Source organism: Rhinolophus hipposideros (assembly GCF_964194185.1).
Source record: "Rhinolophus hipposideros genome assembly, chromosome: 19".
Lineage (NCBI taxonomy): Eukaryota > Metazoa > Chordata > Mammalia > Chiroptera > Rhinolophidae > Rhinolophus > Rhinolophus hipposideros.
Window position 1 is genome coordinate 1704478 of NC_138065.1, and position 15059 is coordinate 1719536.

Genomic DNA, 15059 nt, shown 5'->3' on the forward strand with positions numbered 1-15059 from the left:
TAACTGTTGCTCCAACAGAGAGGATTTCTTGAAATACAATAATCTGGCAGTCATAGCTACCTGAGCAGGTCTTGCCCTGACGGCGCAACGTGTCAGCTCGGGCTCCATCACCCAAGTGTCTCGTGCTGCCTCCAGCTCAGAGCTAGCACGCCAGGTGTTAGGGTTCATGCTTCAGCGCTGCCTGGACGCAGGTGCGAGGGGCGGGTTAGAAAACTTGGAGGAGCAATTCAGAGGGGTTTTCATGGACGGAGTTAGGTAATACTTGAACCAGCTTCTCACTGTTCATTCAAACTGCCTGTATTTTAGTATATCCCCTGCTTGCTTCATGCTAGAAGCTCTTGGACTTTTTAAGAAAGGAAGGCAGGGCCGCCTGGATGGATGGGAGTAGGAGAATGGGAGAAGCTAGACCTGGGATGGGGCTCATGGGTAAGTTAGAGAACACATGCCGTGCTTTGAGACGATCGTGTATCAGCGTGAAGCACAAGTCCCCGGTTAATGTGGGTGTCAGTATGATGCAAGAAGGACGAGTTCCCATAGCTCCTTGACGCTTTGTTATCCAGACCTTTCTCTGCGCCTCGGCTTTTGTTTAATTCCCCTACATTACTTAGAGGGCTGATGGTAGAATGGGGTGGGGCAGTTCAGAACCGTCCTATGCAGATCTACGCTCACAACTCGGGGAAAGGCGGGTAGGCTGCGAGTGTCACCTGTGGGCTACTGTGGGATTGGGTGATGGAAAGGACTTGGCCTCTTGGCCCACCATGAGGAGGAATCGGATGTGTCGTGGACCCAGAGCAGTGCTCACACCCCGTCATCTCCCCGTGGGCGCAGGTTTGAGGAACCGCTGGCCAACTTGCTGAATGAGCAGCACCGTACGATGAAGGAGCTCCTGGAACAGCTGAAGATGAGGAAGTCCTCGGCCCGACAGCAGCAGGAGGCGGAGAGGGTGAAGCCGCAGGCTGAGAAGGTGCAGCAGACGCTGATCCTGGACCCCGCACAGCGGCAGAGGCTGCAGCACCAGATGCAGCAGGTGAGGGACGGTGTTGGCACTGCCCGGCCCACGGCGGCACAGCCAGGCCCCGGGGAGTGGCTTGTGAAGGTCAGGAGCGTGTCGTCTTGGTGCCGGGGGAAACCGGAGGCCCAGCGTCTTCCCACAGCCGTGACCTTGACAGTCAGGTCCAAGAGTCCTTGTGGCTCAGGCAAGAGCACACGGAAGGACCCGACAGTGTCCAGAGTTCTGGACTTCAGGGAGTCCGTGGCACTCCATTCGGGGTGTAACAGCCTCCCTGCCAGAGTAGTTTTTCTTCTTTCCAATCTCAGTTTCTGTGGTTGGAGGTTAAGCTTCCTCTGGTTCTACCATTTTGCTCAAGGGGAACGAACGTATCTGCGAAGTTCTTATCCACATACTGTGTTGTTCTCATACTCCCGCCAGAAAGCAAAACACGTGGCACAAAGTTGCAGCTACCTTGGTAAGATCTTCTGGGTTCTGGAAATGCTGTCCTAACGTGTCACTGTGTGACTTGTTTTCACTCCCAGCATGTTCAGCTCTTGACGCAAATTCACCTTCTCTCCACCGCCAACCCCAGTCTCAGCTCGGAGGCCAGCACCTCCAGGATATTTCTGGTAAGATTCCAGATGTCCCTACCTCTGGACCGGAGTGTGCAGTAGCTCGGCAGGTGGCTCTGCACAGGTGTTCCCCCATCGTCACCCACATGGTTCTCCTCTCCTGCCCGTTTCATAGCTCTTCTGGTGGCTTCCATGTTTGCTGGGCCAACGTGAGCCCTGATTTCCATGAAAGTACAGAGTGTATTCCATGTCCTTACGAACGTTCCTCATGTTTTTATTGGGTCCTTGTCCTCATCTTTAGATCCACCGTGACTTCTTAGGTTTTCGGTACTTCTCTTGTTTTTATTGAATTCGTTCTCCATTCATTAGGTTCAATAACTGTGTCTTACGTAGAAAATTAGTTTTGCTCGTGACATTTTGAAGTATTTTGGAGGAAGGGCTTTTAATTTTGAAACTTTAAACGCTATAAAAATTGCCCCTGAACTTCTGGGCAGGTAATGATGGTGAGCCTTGCTTCTTGGATAAGTCTCTCTGGCGTTTGAGTGGTGTGTTGGCTGGTACTCCAAGCTGTCCTGGTCATCAATAGTTGTGTTCACCTCTTCCTGTGTTCAGAGAATCGCGAGAAGTACTTGGTTCTAAGTCTTATTTGAGAAACCAAACGACAGAAAATTTTGAAAAGCAACGGCTCTCGCTTTTGAGAACCTTGATTGTAGCTGGGGGCTAGACTTAACACCCAGCGGGCGCAGGAACACTCAGCCTGAGAACAAAACAAGAACAAAATGCGTGTGTCCTCACCACGGTTCCTGAATATCTGAGCAGAAGCTCAGTGGGGTAGCGCTAATGCTACCGTTGTCTCCTAGAGTAGGAAGGACACGTTCCTCCCTCTGAGGCTGAGGGCTGTGGGTGCTAATGGCCTGGAACTTAGATCTCCTTTGTGTCCGCTTTTCCCAGGAAGAGCTGGGAACCTTCGCTCAAAGCTCCATCGCCCTTCACCAGCAGTTCAACCCCAAGTTTCAGACCTTGTTCCAACCCTGTAACCTGGTGGGGGCCATGCAGCTCATTGAAGACTTCAGCACACACGTCAGCATCGACTGGAGTCCTCGGAAAAGTGTCAAGACCGGTAGGGGACAGACGTGTCCACTTCAACTTTTTACTAGCAATGAGTTGTGAGTCGTATTCCATGGATAGTGTCCTGGAGATGGAAGAGACAAGAGATGTATAATTTCTCCCGCCTCTCTTCCGGACTCCCTTTGTACTCATGATCTAAATTCCAGAATTGTGTGATAATTGAGTAGGGAATGGAGGCAGTGGACAGGCTGGGTCACCAGAGGTCGACATGGGGGCTTAGTGCTAAGAATTGGACTGAAGTAGATAGGAGGGTAGGAGCGAGAGCAAGACACTGGGGTCCAGGAAGATGGAAGCCAAGTGGGAAGGTCGGGCAAGGTTAGGTCTTCGCTGTCCTTCCTCAGGATCGTTTTATGCCCTATAACGAGTATCGTGCTGTCTCCATTTTGAAAGAATGTTGGCTTGGGACAAGGCACAAATCAGAGATGCGGCCCATTCGCCATGTTCAGTATTTTACAGAAATTTGTGGGTTTGGGTTTGGGTTTTACCTTGCGTTGGTTTAGTATTTTTTTTAGAAAATATTTGCTGTTCCCTGAATCCAGCTGTTTGCTTCTGCTTTGTTTCCTGGTTTAACACATTAGTCATGGTTTGCTCTGGACTTGGGTTTGTCTTTGTATTTGATGTGAAATCCCTGACTCTTCTAGTGAAATTAAATATAGTTGGATTTAAGTGCATTAGGTTGTGCACACTGATCTCAAACTGCTTTATTAGCTGCATGTTGTCACTGAAAACACCAAACGACCGCTAACTTGGACATATGGTGTTCTGTTTTCCTTTTGGGCATATGAAAATCTCATTTATGGAAGGAGAAATACGGCGGTAGTAGTGCTTATCTCTGGAAAGTTAGACGTGCCTGGAACCGAGAGGCTCAGATAGCAAGCCAGAGTGAACGAGACTGAATGGTCTCATTCCGTTTATGGTTTGTTTGTTCCCAGCCTCAGGAGGAATCTGGGAGAACTTAAAGTTAAGTAAGAATCAAATCAAATTTGGAATATCAGATTCTTGAGGGAGGTTAAGCAAGTTGGAATCTTATCCTGGAAGAAAGAACGCATAGTTGAACATCACCTACCGTTCAAGGATTTAAAGGGGGAAGGAGGTAAAAATTTTTGGAGTGTGCACTGTGTGCTAGGTGTCACTCGGTACTTTGTAGGTGTTGATGTTACTTAGTGTGTTAAATAACATAATCTGGGAGAGAATGAGAGAATCAGCTTTTAATACCACTGAATGTGAAGCCTTTTAGGCAAATGTTAGGCTGAGAAAGCGGTGGAAACATTTGGGGAGAGGGTGTGTGGGTGGCAAGACATCAAGTTAGGTAGGACCAGCTCTCCCTAATGCAGAAAGGCATTCAGGAGCTTCTGTGAAGCCCTCTTGGTGCTAGATTTGCATTTATGAAAGATTTTTTGTTTTCTTTTTCTTACAGCCTGCAAATTTCCCTGTTTGCCAAAGCAAGTAGCTTGGATCCTGGCCACAAACAAGGTTTTCATGTATCCGGAGCTCCTCCCAGTGTGTTCTCTGAAGGCAAAGAACCCCCAGGATAAGAACTCATTCACTAAGGCAGAGGACAAGTAAGGGTTTGCTGTGGGATGGTGGGGGGGCAGGCACCGAGTCCCAGGACAAGACCTAGTTCTTTTCTGGAGGAGTTCAGGGGAGTAAGGTGTGTGCAGTAAGACAAGATTCAAAGAGAAGGGCGCACGTGGGGAGAAGATTCTCGTTCTAGACATGCTTGTTTCAGCAGGGCCAGAAACTATTCTTTTGGGGAAATAACATGCACACTTTGGAACATTTAAAAATTTTTTTTTTGTCTTTTACCGTGTTTTCCTGAAAATAAGACCTAGCCGGACAATCAGCTGTAATGTGTCTTTTGGAGCAAAAATTAATATAAGACCTAGTCTTACATTATGTAAGATCCGATCTTACATGATAGTAAAATAAAGACCGGGTCTTATATTAATTTTTGCTCCAAAAGACGCATTAGAGCTGATTGTCTGTCTAGGTCTTACTTTTGGGGCAACAGTATTTAATGTATAAACCAATCTTCTCATGTATACCATTAGAGGAAATTTTCCAAAGGAAAAATGTTTTTATATCCATTATCCTAACCACCCCAAGACAATGATTTTCCTCTTTGCATTTCTTACATAATTATTGGCAGTTTAAGTATAATTTTGTTTGTTTTTGAAACCTCACATGTTGAAATTGTTTTTCTCTGTGCTGTACCGTTGTCCTTTTTTGTTCTGTGTAACATCTTAAAGCAATATTGAGTGGCCTGATGATAGTTCTTTTCTTTGCTGGTACCCCACCGCGCCCCGTTTTGCTGTTGTCTGTGACTCTTCACCAAGGATCTTTGGACACAGAGCTTTTGAAAATCCTTTGAGTTTATCCTTTTGGGTAAATTCCCAAGAGTGAGATTATCTGATGAAGGTTAGGAACGTTTTTGTGGTTCTTGATACGTGTTGCCCCACTGCCATCAGTAAATACTGATGGAAGTGATGACATAGGCAGCCGGAAGTGAACATGTCACTATGGGAGATGGTGTTGACGCTGATTTCAAATGGCTAACACGGTGCCCATTGCTCTTTTCGTATTTGTTCTGTGACATCCTTCCTCCTTCCTCTGCGTTCCTTTGAGCTGCGTTTGTATTATTAGTATGAAGATCACGTGATCTGACATTTATTAGTGATTTATGCCTAGGTTTTCCTCTTTCCACTTGATTGTGTCTTATTCATAGCACTTACAAGCACTCAGTAAATACTTGAAATTTTCTGTCAAGTAGCCATTCACTCGTGTAAGAATTAGATGCAGAAAAAGTGTTGGAGAATGGGGAGTGAGTCTGGGGGCTTTGTCGAAGAATGCATGTGAAGTGAGGTTTCACGCCCCTGCTGCTTTCTCAGTCTGTTAGTTTTAGGACTGAAGCACTTTGAGGGGACCGAGTTTCCCAAGCCCCTCATCAGCAAGTACCTTCTGACGTGCAAGACTGCCTGCCAGCTGACGGTCAGAATCAAGAACCGAAGCATGCACAGAGCTCCTGACAATATCTTCAAGGTGAGCGCTCCTGGCAGGCGGCTGCCCTGGCGGCCTCGCCCACGGGCCCTCCTTCTCCGTGCGCCCAGTGGGGAGCGGGGCCTTTACCTACAGCGATCCCTCCCGCCTGCACTGAACTAAATCTCCTCTCGCCTTCCAGGGAAGTTGAGCGAGCATTTTCCTCTCGAGTATTACCTTCTTCCTCTGTTTGCTTAGAAAGGAAGCTGCCATGCGTCCACGAGGTTTAGGGCACTGTCATGACAGCTCCTGAGAAGGGGCAAAGTTTAAATAGGATCCGTCTAACTAACCATCTCCTTCCTCTTCCATGCGACTTAAACTCTTCCCTTCTTGGTGACCAGCATGGAGATGAGCAGTTAGCAGACAGGCAGTCATTGTACAGTCTTTACCAGTTAGAGGTTAGTTTAATTTGAAATGCAGAAGCTGATTCCGCACATGCTGTTGGTGTACGTGGATGTGTGCGTGTGCGCACGCGTCTGCCTCAAACCCTGCCCGCCCCACTCCCCCACCTAACAGAGGGCCGTGCCTCTGACAGGAGTGTGACTCGTGCTGTGTTCTTCCTGCGCAGTTTTACAAGAAGACCAAACAGCTGCCCACCTTAGGGAAGTGCTGCGAAGAAATCCAGCCCCATCAGTGGAAGCCGCCAGTCGAGCGGGAAGAGCACCGGCTGCCGTTCTGGTTAAAGGTAAACCTCCTGCTCGGAGGGGCGGGGCTGCAGGCCGCTAAACCCCGGCGGCCCCGCCGGCCACCTCACCGATCTCGGGCTTGAGCTGTGGGGCCAGGACTTCAGAGGTCTCCCTCTATCGCCCTTCTTCTCCTGCTGCCCCCTCCCCGGTGGTTCGACAGGCCTTTACAAATAGTGGGGACAATGATTGTTTTCCCCATGAAATTCAGAAAAGCGTTTCTGGAGTGTGCAGTTGGAATGTAGTCTCCGTAGAAATTTGATGTCAAGCAGGAAAATCTTGAAAAGATGTCTCGAGGCTGTCCTGTCAAGGTCCCTGAAATCTGGAGAGCCCGATTTTCCGCCCCCCAGATTCTGACCTGGGCTGGATCTGAGCACTCTTGTTGCCAACAGGCCAGTCTGCCGTCCATCCGGGAGGAGATGCAGCGCATAGCTGATGGCGCCGGAGCGGGAGGAAATGGCCCCGCGGCCGCTGAGGTGAAGCCGGACCCGGACCTGGGGAAGAGCAGCTCCTCCCCGGGGGCTGAGAGCCGCTACCCACTGCTGCTGCCCAAGGGTGTAGTTCTGACCCTGAAGCCAGCTGCCAACTGCTTCTCCAGGAAGGGCTGGAGACAGAAGCGCTCGTCCGCCCTGAAGCCGCTCCTAATCAGACCCAGCCCTTCTCTGCAGCCCAGCTCCAGCTCTGGGAAGACCCCAGCCAGGTCCGCTCAGTCAGAAGCCCCTCCGAGCAAAATGCTACTCCGCCTGCCTCCCAGCCTGCAGCCAGCCACTGTTTTCCAGACCGTGTCAGGCGTCCCTCCCCGGGGGGTCCCCGGGGGTGACACTTTCGAATCCCCCACAGCACTGCCCACTGTGCCCCCTGAGGTCAGGACCAGCTACCCTCTGTCCGAGCCCCAGACCCTGCTCTCCTCGGCTCCCGTGCCCAAGGTGATGCTGCCCTCACTTGCCCCTTCGAAGTTTCGAAAGCCCTACGTGAAACGGAGAGGCCCCAAGAGAAAGGGGGCCAAGGCCTCCGTCTGCCTGAAGTCTGTCCCCCTCATCAACTCGGCCCCTGTTATCTTCACTGTCCCTGCCGCTACCGTGAAGGTCGTGAGTCTTGGCAGTGGCTGCAACGTGATCCAGCCTGTCAATGCTGCTGTGGCCCCCAGTTCGCAGACGATTCCCATCACCACACTCCTGGTTAACCCGACTTCCTTCCCCTGCCCACTGAGCCAGCCCCTGGTGGCCTCCTCCATGCCCCCCTTAATTGTTTCTGGCAACTCTGTGAAGCTTCCTGTGCAGCCCAGCCCTGAGGAAAAGGCCCCGGTGAACGGGGACATTGGCTGTCCTTTGGACGAAGGGAAAAATGCCTTCCAGGGCCTGGTACCCAAGTTAGAAGCCCAGGACCTGTCTCCTCTCTGTGCTGCCGTCTTCCCCACGAGGGAGCACAGCCCAGGGCCTGCGCCCACAGACGGGCTGTGCCAGGGGGACTCGCCGGAGAACAGTGCGTATGTCTGGACTGTTGTGAAAACAGAGGAGGGGAGGCACGTCGTGGAGCCTCTGGCTCAGGGCTTCCCGGAATCTCTCAGCGCTCTTCCTGGGGACTTGGACAAAGTGGTCAAGATGGAACCTAAGGACCATGGGCAGGAAGTGTGCAGTGCCCCCCTGGAGCCGGCCTTTTGTGAGGACATCAAAGAAGAGTGCTCTGGGGAGCCGGACACCGGCTGTCCACGTGAGGAGGCCGGCGCTGCCAAGGAGGCGAGGACACAGCCGGTCCCCCCAAAGGAGGAGAGGAGTCCACCCGCTAAAACCCCTCCAGCCTCGCAGGAGCCTCCTCACGGAGCAAACGCAGGGAATGGGAGCAGAGAGTCTGCGAAGAATGCTGCAGCCTCCACTGAGCCTGACGCGGCACTGAGCAGCCCCCCAGGGAAGCCCGAAGACTCGCCCAGCATCGATGGGCGCTCAGCGGGGACCCCAGCTGGGCCAGAGGAGGAGGAGGAAGAGGACTTTGACGACCTTACGCAGGACGAGGAGGACGAGATGTCCTCCGCTTCTGAGGAATCCGTGCTCTCCGTCCCGGAACTGCAGGTGAGAGCTGGGGCTACTCGCCCGTGCTCGGACTCACCGTGTGTGTACTGTATCGGTAGGCCACCCGCTTGCGGGTTTTAGGACTTTATCTGGTCCTCAAACCAGTTTTATTTGACTTTTGAATGTATTATGGGACATATTTTGGGTTTGAGGTGAGAGGAGAGGGAAAGGGTGAAATTTTACTTACTACATTCAACTTAAGCTAATTTAAATGTTAAATTGAATCACCTAAGCACATTATAAATGCCAAAAAAATAGGTCGGAAGTGTGGACCGTGGCAAAGGAAAACTCTTCAGGGTGGAGGGGACCTTCTAGAATACATCGTCCTCCCCCGCTCCTGTCAGGCTGCAATCCCAGCTACCCCTGATAGCTGTGGGACCCCCACCCCACCCCGATTGATTACTGTCGGCTCCTTCGGATGGGCTCTGTGCAGCCAACACGTGGGGGCCAGCAGCAGCCCTTCTGACCATTCTTGGGCTTTGCAGGAAACGATGGAAAAACTCACTTGGCTCGCGTCGGAAAGGCGCCTGAGTCAGGAGGGTGAGTCTGAGGAAGAGAACTCGCAGGAAGAGAACTCGGAGCCCGAGGAAGAGGAGGAGGAAGAAGCAGAAGGAATGGAAAGCCTGCAGAAGGAGGATGAAGTGGCCGATGAAGCTGGCGGAGACCCTGCCGAGAAACCACCTACCACCTTTGTCTCTCCCAAAACTGCTCCAGAAGTGGGGACCAGCAGGACGCCACCAGGTGAGCTCGCGGAGCGGATGAAGCCAGGTCTCAGTGGGCCTCACTGTCTAAAGGACATGTGCAGAGCGGCCAGCGGGTAACCCGCCATCTGCCTCTGCCCTGCAACCCCCTGCCCCACACCGGTGTTCACGTTGATTCCTTTGCAAACGAGATGCTCATGGCATTTTACATTGGATTCTCACCAGCTGCTTGATTTGTGTTAGGTTTATTCACATCCTAATTCATCTGTCACGCGTGAGGCTCAGAGCTGTGCTCACTGCAGGAACACTGCTCATTCCTCACCAGCCTCGTCCCCAGAGAGCCCTGCACAGCCATTCTGCCTTGCAGACTGCTGGCTCTGCGCTGAGCCGACTGGACGGGCAGACGGGCCTCGTCGCGTTTCCCACCAGCTTCCTCCTGAGTTGTCCATACTGTCGGTGGGGTGGGTGCCTGTGATGGGCGGGCTGGGGGCTGGGGGCGGAGAGACAGCCCTTCTTACCTGTGCTCTAGGAGAGAGCAGTAAGGCTGCCGGCAAGGGCCGCAGTGGCCATCGAGCTCGCAGCAAGCGCGGCAGTCGGGCCCGGGCCAGCAAGGACACGTCCAAGCTGCTGTTGCTGTATGATGAGAACATTCTCGAGCGGGACCCACTCAGGGAGCAGAAGGATTTGGCCTTTGCTCAGGCTTACCTGACCAGGGTAGGCAAATATGGCTTCCTATTTCCACCATTCCCACTGAAGGAGGGCACTTCTTCAAGGGAGGAGTGCTTAAAATGGAGTCTGCCTCCCAGGCTGCCCGACAGCCTTGTGTGCCTCTGCCTTTGCCCTCCTGGAATTACTGAGATCTGTGTGCGAGAACCACAAGGAGACGACAGTCAGTGCCAAGCAGGGTGATTGTTAGTACCTCACATCAGAAATTGAGGAAAGATGATACCGCCATCGTGGGTGAGAGGCTGTGACCTTACTGCGGGGCTAAGAAGGACCTTTCCTGAGTGCTGGGCTTGAGCAGAAAGGCCTTTGGACACTGGCCGGAGAGTGGATCTCAGGGAAGCACCTTGACCAGAGACGTGAAGCGGCCTGTTCCTGGCAGCTGGCTCCTCCGCCAGCTAACACTGCTTTGCTGCCCCAGCAGAGTGGAGGGCGAGCAGTGAGCGCCGTGGCTTTTTCTTGTCTCCTGATGTTTTACAAACAGTCCTAATCTCTGTTACTGACCCTCGGATAATCACACTGAGATAGCTGTAGCAGAACTCCTTATGTATTTCTGTGTAGAGCTGAAGTCAGGAAGGCATGGGTAGGGCTGTGAGCTCGAGAAAAGCTGGCCTGGTTTTGTGGGGTGGGCTGAGGTCCGTGGGGAAGGAAGGGCTTTCGGTTGCCCATCTGGAAGGGGAGCTATTCCTTGCTCAGCGCTCCATGTCGTCCGCTAACAGATGTCAGGGCCTGTCGGGGGAGGCGCCTCTGAAGGATGAATCCTGGGGCTCCCCGGCAGTAACGCCTCCTCTGCCCTCGGTGCCCTTGTTTTCTGTTGGGGCCCAAAGGAAGGGCACTGGCGACTGACGTCTTCCTGTACAGGTACGAGAAGCCCTGCAGCACGTCCCGGGCAAGTATGAGGATTTCCTCCAGGTCATCTATGAATTCGAGTCGGGGTCCCAGCGCCGCACAGCTGTGGACCTCTACAGAAGCCTGCAGGCCCTGCTCCAGGGCTGGCCCCAGCTGCTGAAGGACTTCGCCGCGTTCCTGCTGCCAGAGCAGGCCCTGGCCTGCGGCCTGGTGAGTAGATGGGCACACAGCGCCCGGACTGCTGGGTCACAGCGACATGGATGAGAGGAGCTGCCTGACTCTGTCCGCCGTCCCGACTTGGCCAGGGCGCCAAGAGCTGTCTCCATGGGACGCCTGCCCAACCCCCTGCTCTCATTTTCTCCCATGCGGGATGGGGGTTACCACTAGTTGCCATTGAAGACTGTAGTTAAATCAGGTGCCTCTTGCTTGTCACTGTTGCAAAACGCGTGCAGTCAACAAAAGTGAATGAGTGCCAACTATGTGGCAGGCGAAGTCGTAGGGACGAGGACGGTGGTAACTACAGAAGACGAAGTCCTTTCCTCGTGGAGTTTTCATCCTCATGGGGAAAGTTAGATGATAGACAGTCAAGTATGTGTATTACACAAATTATAAAATAGACAGAAACAATAAAATACATAGCACATAATGCCTTAGAGTGATACCATTTTATAGAAAAACAAAGCAGGAAAGGGGACCTGGGAGTTGTAGGTGGAGGCTGAGGGGCGTGTTGCAATTTTCCCCGCGTTGCGCTGGGAAGGCCAGGTGGTGAGGTGACATTTGGAATGTTGGAGAATGAGGAGCTAACCATGCGGCATGTCCCAGTAGTTCCGGGTGTTTGTCCTGGGAATAAAGGATACAATGAGACTAATTCTGGCTGTCTTCAGGCAGTTAGATGGTGATGGAATAATGCAAACCATGCCAGTCTTCTCTTCCTGTGTTATCATGAACATCAAATGAGTGGATGTGTGAAAATTCTTTGTAAACTGAAATGCCGCATGGGCTTGAGTGCCTGATTTCACAGTTCATGAAGCAATAAACACCGTGAGATGTGTCCACATCTTGACTCTTGCATTCACATCTTACTTGCCTGGGGCCACGAGACCCCAGAGACCCAAGGCGGGTAGATGTTGGGGTCTTAGGAGAGACTGGCTTTGTCAGCCAGAGCCCTGCACCCCCGTGCCTGGCCTTGTCAAATCAGCTCGTGTGGACCGTCAAGTTCTCTCTAGCAGCTCTAGTAGGTGACTACTCTCGCCCTCTTTCCACTCCGGTAGTTTGAGGAGCAGCAGGCTTTTGAGAAGAGTCGCAAGTTTCTTCGGCAGCTGGAAATTTGCTTTGCGGAGAACCCATCACAGCACCAGAGGATTATCAAGGTCCTGCAGAGCTGTGCGGACTGTCCGCCCCAGGAGGTCACGGAGGTACCTTTCCCATCCCGCCTCCTCCACCATCATCTGGGCCGTGGGCCTCTCCCTTCACCCCCCCAGCTGGTCTAGAGCCTTGGCTTCGGGGGTACCAGGCGCTTACTGGAGGGGATGAAGGCAGGGCTTCTTAGGCTGACTGTGTTCATGCTCAGGAATGCCATAGAGCCTTGGAAGGAAGTTCCAGGAGGGAGCTGATGGGCTCGGCTGGGGGGTGCCCGAGCTGTAGGTCAGTGGGGCAGGGGCAGAGTGTTGTCACCAGGAGTCACACCTGTTGCTAATAGCCCTTCCGTGTAGCCAGGCCTGGAGGGAAGGGCTGCAGAGTCCTCAGCTATCCAGGCGGACGTCTGTATCTCCCAGTTGACTAGGAAAGCAGAGCTTGGAATTCCGTCCCTGGGGTGGATGGGGAATGCAGCCTGACGGGCTCTGCAGACTCCATGTGTCCCTACAACTCTTCCCAGCTCAAGACACAGATGTGGCATCTGCTCAAGGGCCACCACCACCTCCAGGATGAGTTCTCCATCTTCTTTGACCACCTGCGCCCAGCAGCTAGCCGGATGGGTGACTTTGAAGAGATCAACTGGACAGAGGAGAAGGAGTATGAGGTACAGGCCGCGCTGCGGGAGGGCTGGGGGGCGGGGCAGGCCTGGCAGACAAGGGGCTGAGTGGCACCAGTCAGTGCTGAGTGGCACCAACTTCTGCCCAGTTTGATGGCTTTGAGGAAGTGGCTCTGCCTGATGTGGAGGAGGAAGAAGAGCCTCCCAAGATACCCACAGCATCAAAGAGCAAGAGGAGAAAGGAAACCGGGGCCCCGACTCCCGATAAGGTACATGGTGCGTTGCTGGTGTCGTTTTCACCAGCCACGTCTTGAGCCGCTGCCGAAATGTCTGTCTGCGTTAGGATGGCGCCGGGCCTCGGCTCCAAGGCTGCCACGGCGTCGGAGCCCGTGGGAGCAAAGTGCAGCCGCTGGAGAGTCCGGAAGGGCCTGCTCCCGGTCTTCCTAGCTCAGCCGTTTCTCTTGCCCTGGGGTCTTCAGGTCTTCTGTGTGTTCATGTGAAGAAATAGAACCAAGAAGCCCAGTTGAATGATAATAACAGCTGGCTCTCAGCTGTGTTACAAAGTATCACGCATCTCTTGGGAGCTTTTTCATGGGGTATCACTCAGCTGACGCCCACAGTGAGCTGTGCAGACAGCGCGCCCCTCTGCCGTTTACAGACGAGGCAGCGGAAGAGCAGAGAAAGGCCGTGGCCAGGTCTCGCTTTTCCTAAGAGTACGGCTGGGATGTGAACCCACGTAACCCGGGCTCCAGGCTGCGCTTACTCACTGCTCTCAAGAAGTCGCGTTTCTCCTCCATGTCCCTTTACTCCATGTCTTTTGCTCTTTCTTGGGGAAAAGCTAATTTGAGGTAGCTGCACGACCTTGGGCAGTTTATTTAATCTCTCTGTTTCCTTGTCTCCACCGTCAGTGGGGATAATAATGGTACTTGGGTTTATTGAACAGTGTTACTGAGTGAGCCTTCCATTTGTCCAAAGCCCTCCCTCAAGGGGATTGGAGGACAGCGGAGAGCTCAGGGCACAGGGAGAGACAGACAGACAGATGAGTGAGTAGATCGCAGCTCAGGAGGGCCCTCTCTAGTGACTGCCTCCGGCTGTGTTTGACTTAAATATTTCCTCAAACGTCTGGGCAACTGGGACATGTCAGTCTTTGGGTCATTTAAGGATGTTTCAGGGATTCATAATAGGCTTTCCTCGAGTTCGAGGTTGATTTCCTCAGGCCATGTGCGGAGATGGTGTGTGAAAACAGAAAGGCCGAGCTCCAGGGCGGGCTTAGCTTCCTCACTTGGAACCACAAACGCTGGGCAGCTGACCAAGCCCAGGTCTCTCCTAGGAGGCTGAGTGGCCAGACGGGGCCAAGGAGTGCATGTGTCCCTGCCATGAAGGAGGCCCTGACTCCAGGCTGAAGAAGAACAAACGCAGAAATTGTAGTCACTGCAGCAGCAAGGTGAGCAGGGGACAGGTGCCCAGGGCAACCCCAGGCTGCCTGACGCTTGGGGCATAGTTCCTACCACAGGTGTGGACCTTATTTATATCTGTGTACAGATACAAATAAGCTCATTACAGACACACAGAACACACATAGAATCTTTTAAAAACATACGGATTTTGCTTTTTAAAGAGAATCCTATGGGTAAAGCTTTTGGAGTTGGAAAAGAATCTACCAGTTCAGATAGTTCTGTCTTAGATTTTTTCCCCAGTGAAGTAAACTTGTGTCAGGGATGCAGCCCCTAAAAGTGGTCTGGTTCTCTAGAGCCGTGGTGGTGGGCAGCAGAAACGCATCCGCAGGAGTGCTTGAGGCCGGGGCTCGTCCTGGCCAGCCGGGTGGAGTGCGGCCTGGTTGCCTTGCTGAGCTCAGGGCAGCGCCCCTTCCTTTGGTCGGCCCCTAAGACCGAGGAAGTCAGGATGCCCATGACCCAGAAGGCCATCCCTGCAGGTTTGTGACAGCAAGTCCTACAAGAGCAAGGAGCCTCCAGAGTTGGTGGGCGGCAGCCCCCCCCGAGAGACAAGTCCTGTGCCTGCTGCTAAGGAAGCTGGGCAGGGCAAGGACGGGACGGAGGAGGATGGCCCGGAGGAGCGGGGGGGCACTGAGGCCCCCCCGAGCAGGGCTGGCAGGAGTGCCCGCAAGGGAGAGATGCCCGTGCCAGGTGAGTGAGCTGACGGCCGCCCCGGCCGTTCTCCCTTTCTGTGTCTTACTGTCACACAGTTCAAGCAAGAACAGCTTTGACCCTGGCTAAATGAGTCTTTTTAGCGATGGACTACAATCCATCCTAGCAACAAACCGGTGGGAAGCACTTCTCCCGTCCAGCCTTAGCTTTCCCTGTGTGGCCTCCGTCCGCAT

General features: G+C 53.1%; 1 protein-coding gene across 9 annotated transcripts in view; it reads left to right on the forward strand.

Annotated features, from left to right (window-relative positions):
* LOC308487379 (GON-4-like protein) overlaps positions 1 to 15059 on the forward strand; it is a 69339-nt gene that overhangs the window by 27935 nt on the left and 26345 nt on the right. For 7 of the 9 annotated variants that reach the window (XR_013991692.1, XM_081025490.1, XM_081025494.1 and 4 more), the window contains exons 15-29: positions 829 to 1027; positions 1534 to 1620; positions 2515 to 2683; positions 4109 to 4253; positions 5580 to 5730; positions 6296 to 6412; positions 6803 to 8476; positions 8962 to 9217; positions 9707 to 9891; positions 10762 to 10959; positions 12021 to 12164; positions 12626 to 12769; positions 12871 to 12990; positions 14052 to 14165; positions 14655 to 14865. Coding sequence is in view for 8 of the 9 variants with exons in the window: in XM_081025490.1 (XP_080881616.1) it covers positions 829 to 1027; positions 1534 to 1620; positions 2515 to 2683; positions 4109 to 4253; positions 5580 to 5730; positions 6296 to 6412; positions 6803 to 8476; positions 8962 to 9217; positions 9707 to 9891; positions 10762 to 10959; positions 12021 to 12164; positions 12626 to 12769; positions 12871 to 12990; positions 14052 to 14165; positions 14655 to 14865 (3914 nt within the window). In the remaining variant the exon portion in view is untranslated. The remainder of the gene's footprint in view (positions 1 to 828; positions 1028 to 1533; positions 1621 to 2514; positions 2684 to 4108; positions 4254 to 5579; positions 5731 to 6295; positions 6413 to 6802; positions 8477 to 8961; positions 9218 to 9706; positions 9892 to 10761; positions 10960 to 12020; positions 12165 to 12625; positions 12770 to 12870; positions 12991 to 14051; positions 14166 to 14654; positions 14866 to 15059) is intronic. The other 2 variants (XM_081025491.1, XM_081025493.1) reach the window with 1 other exon arrangement.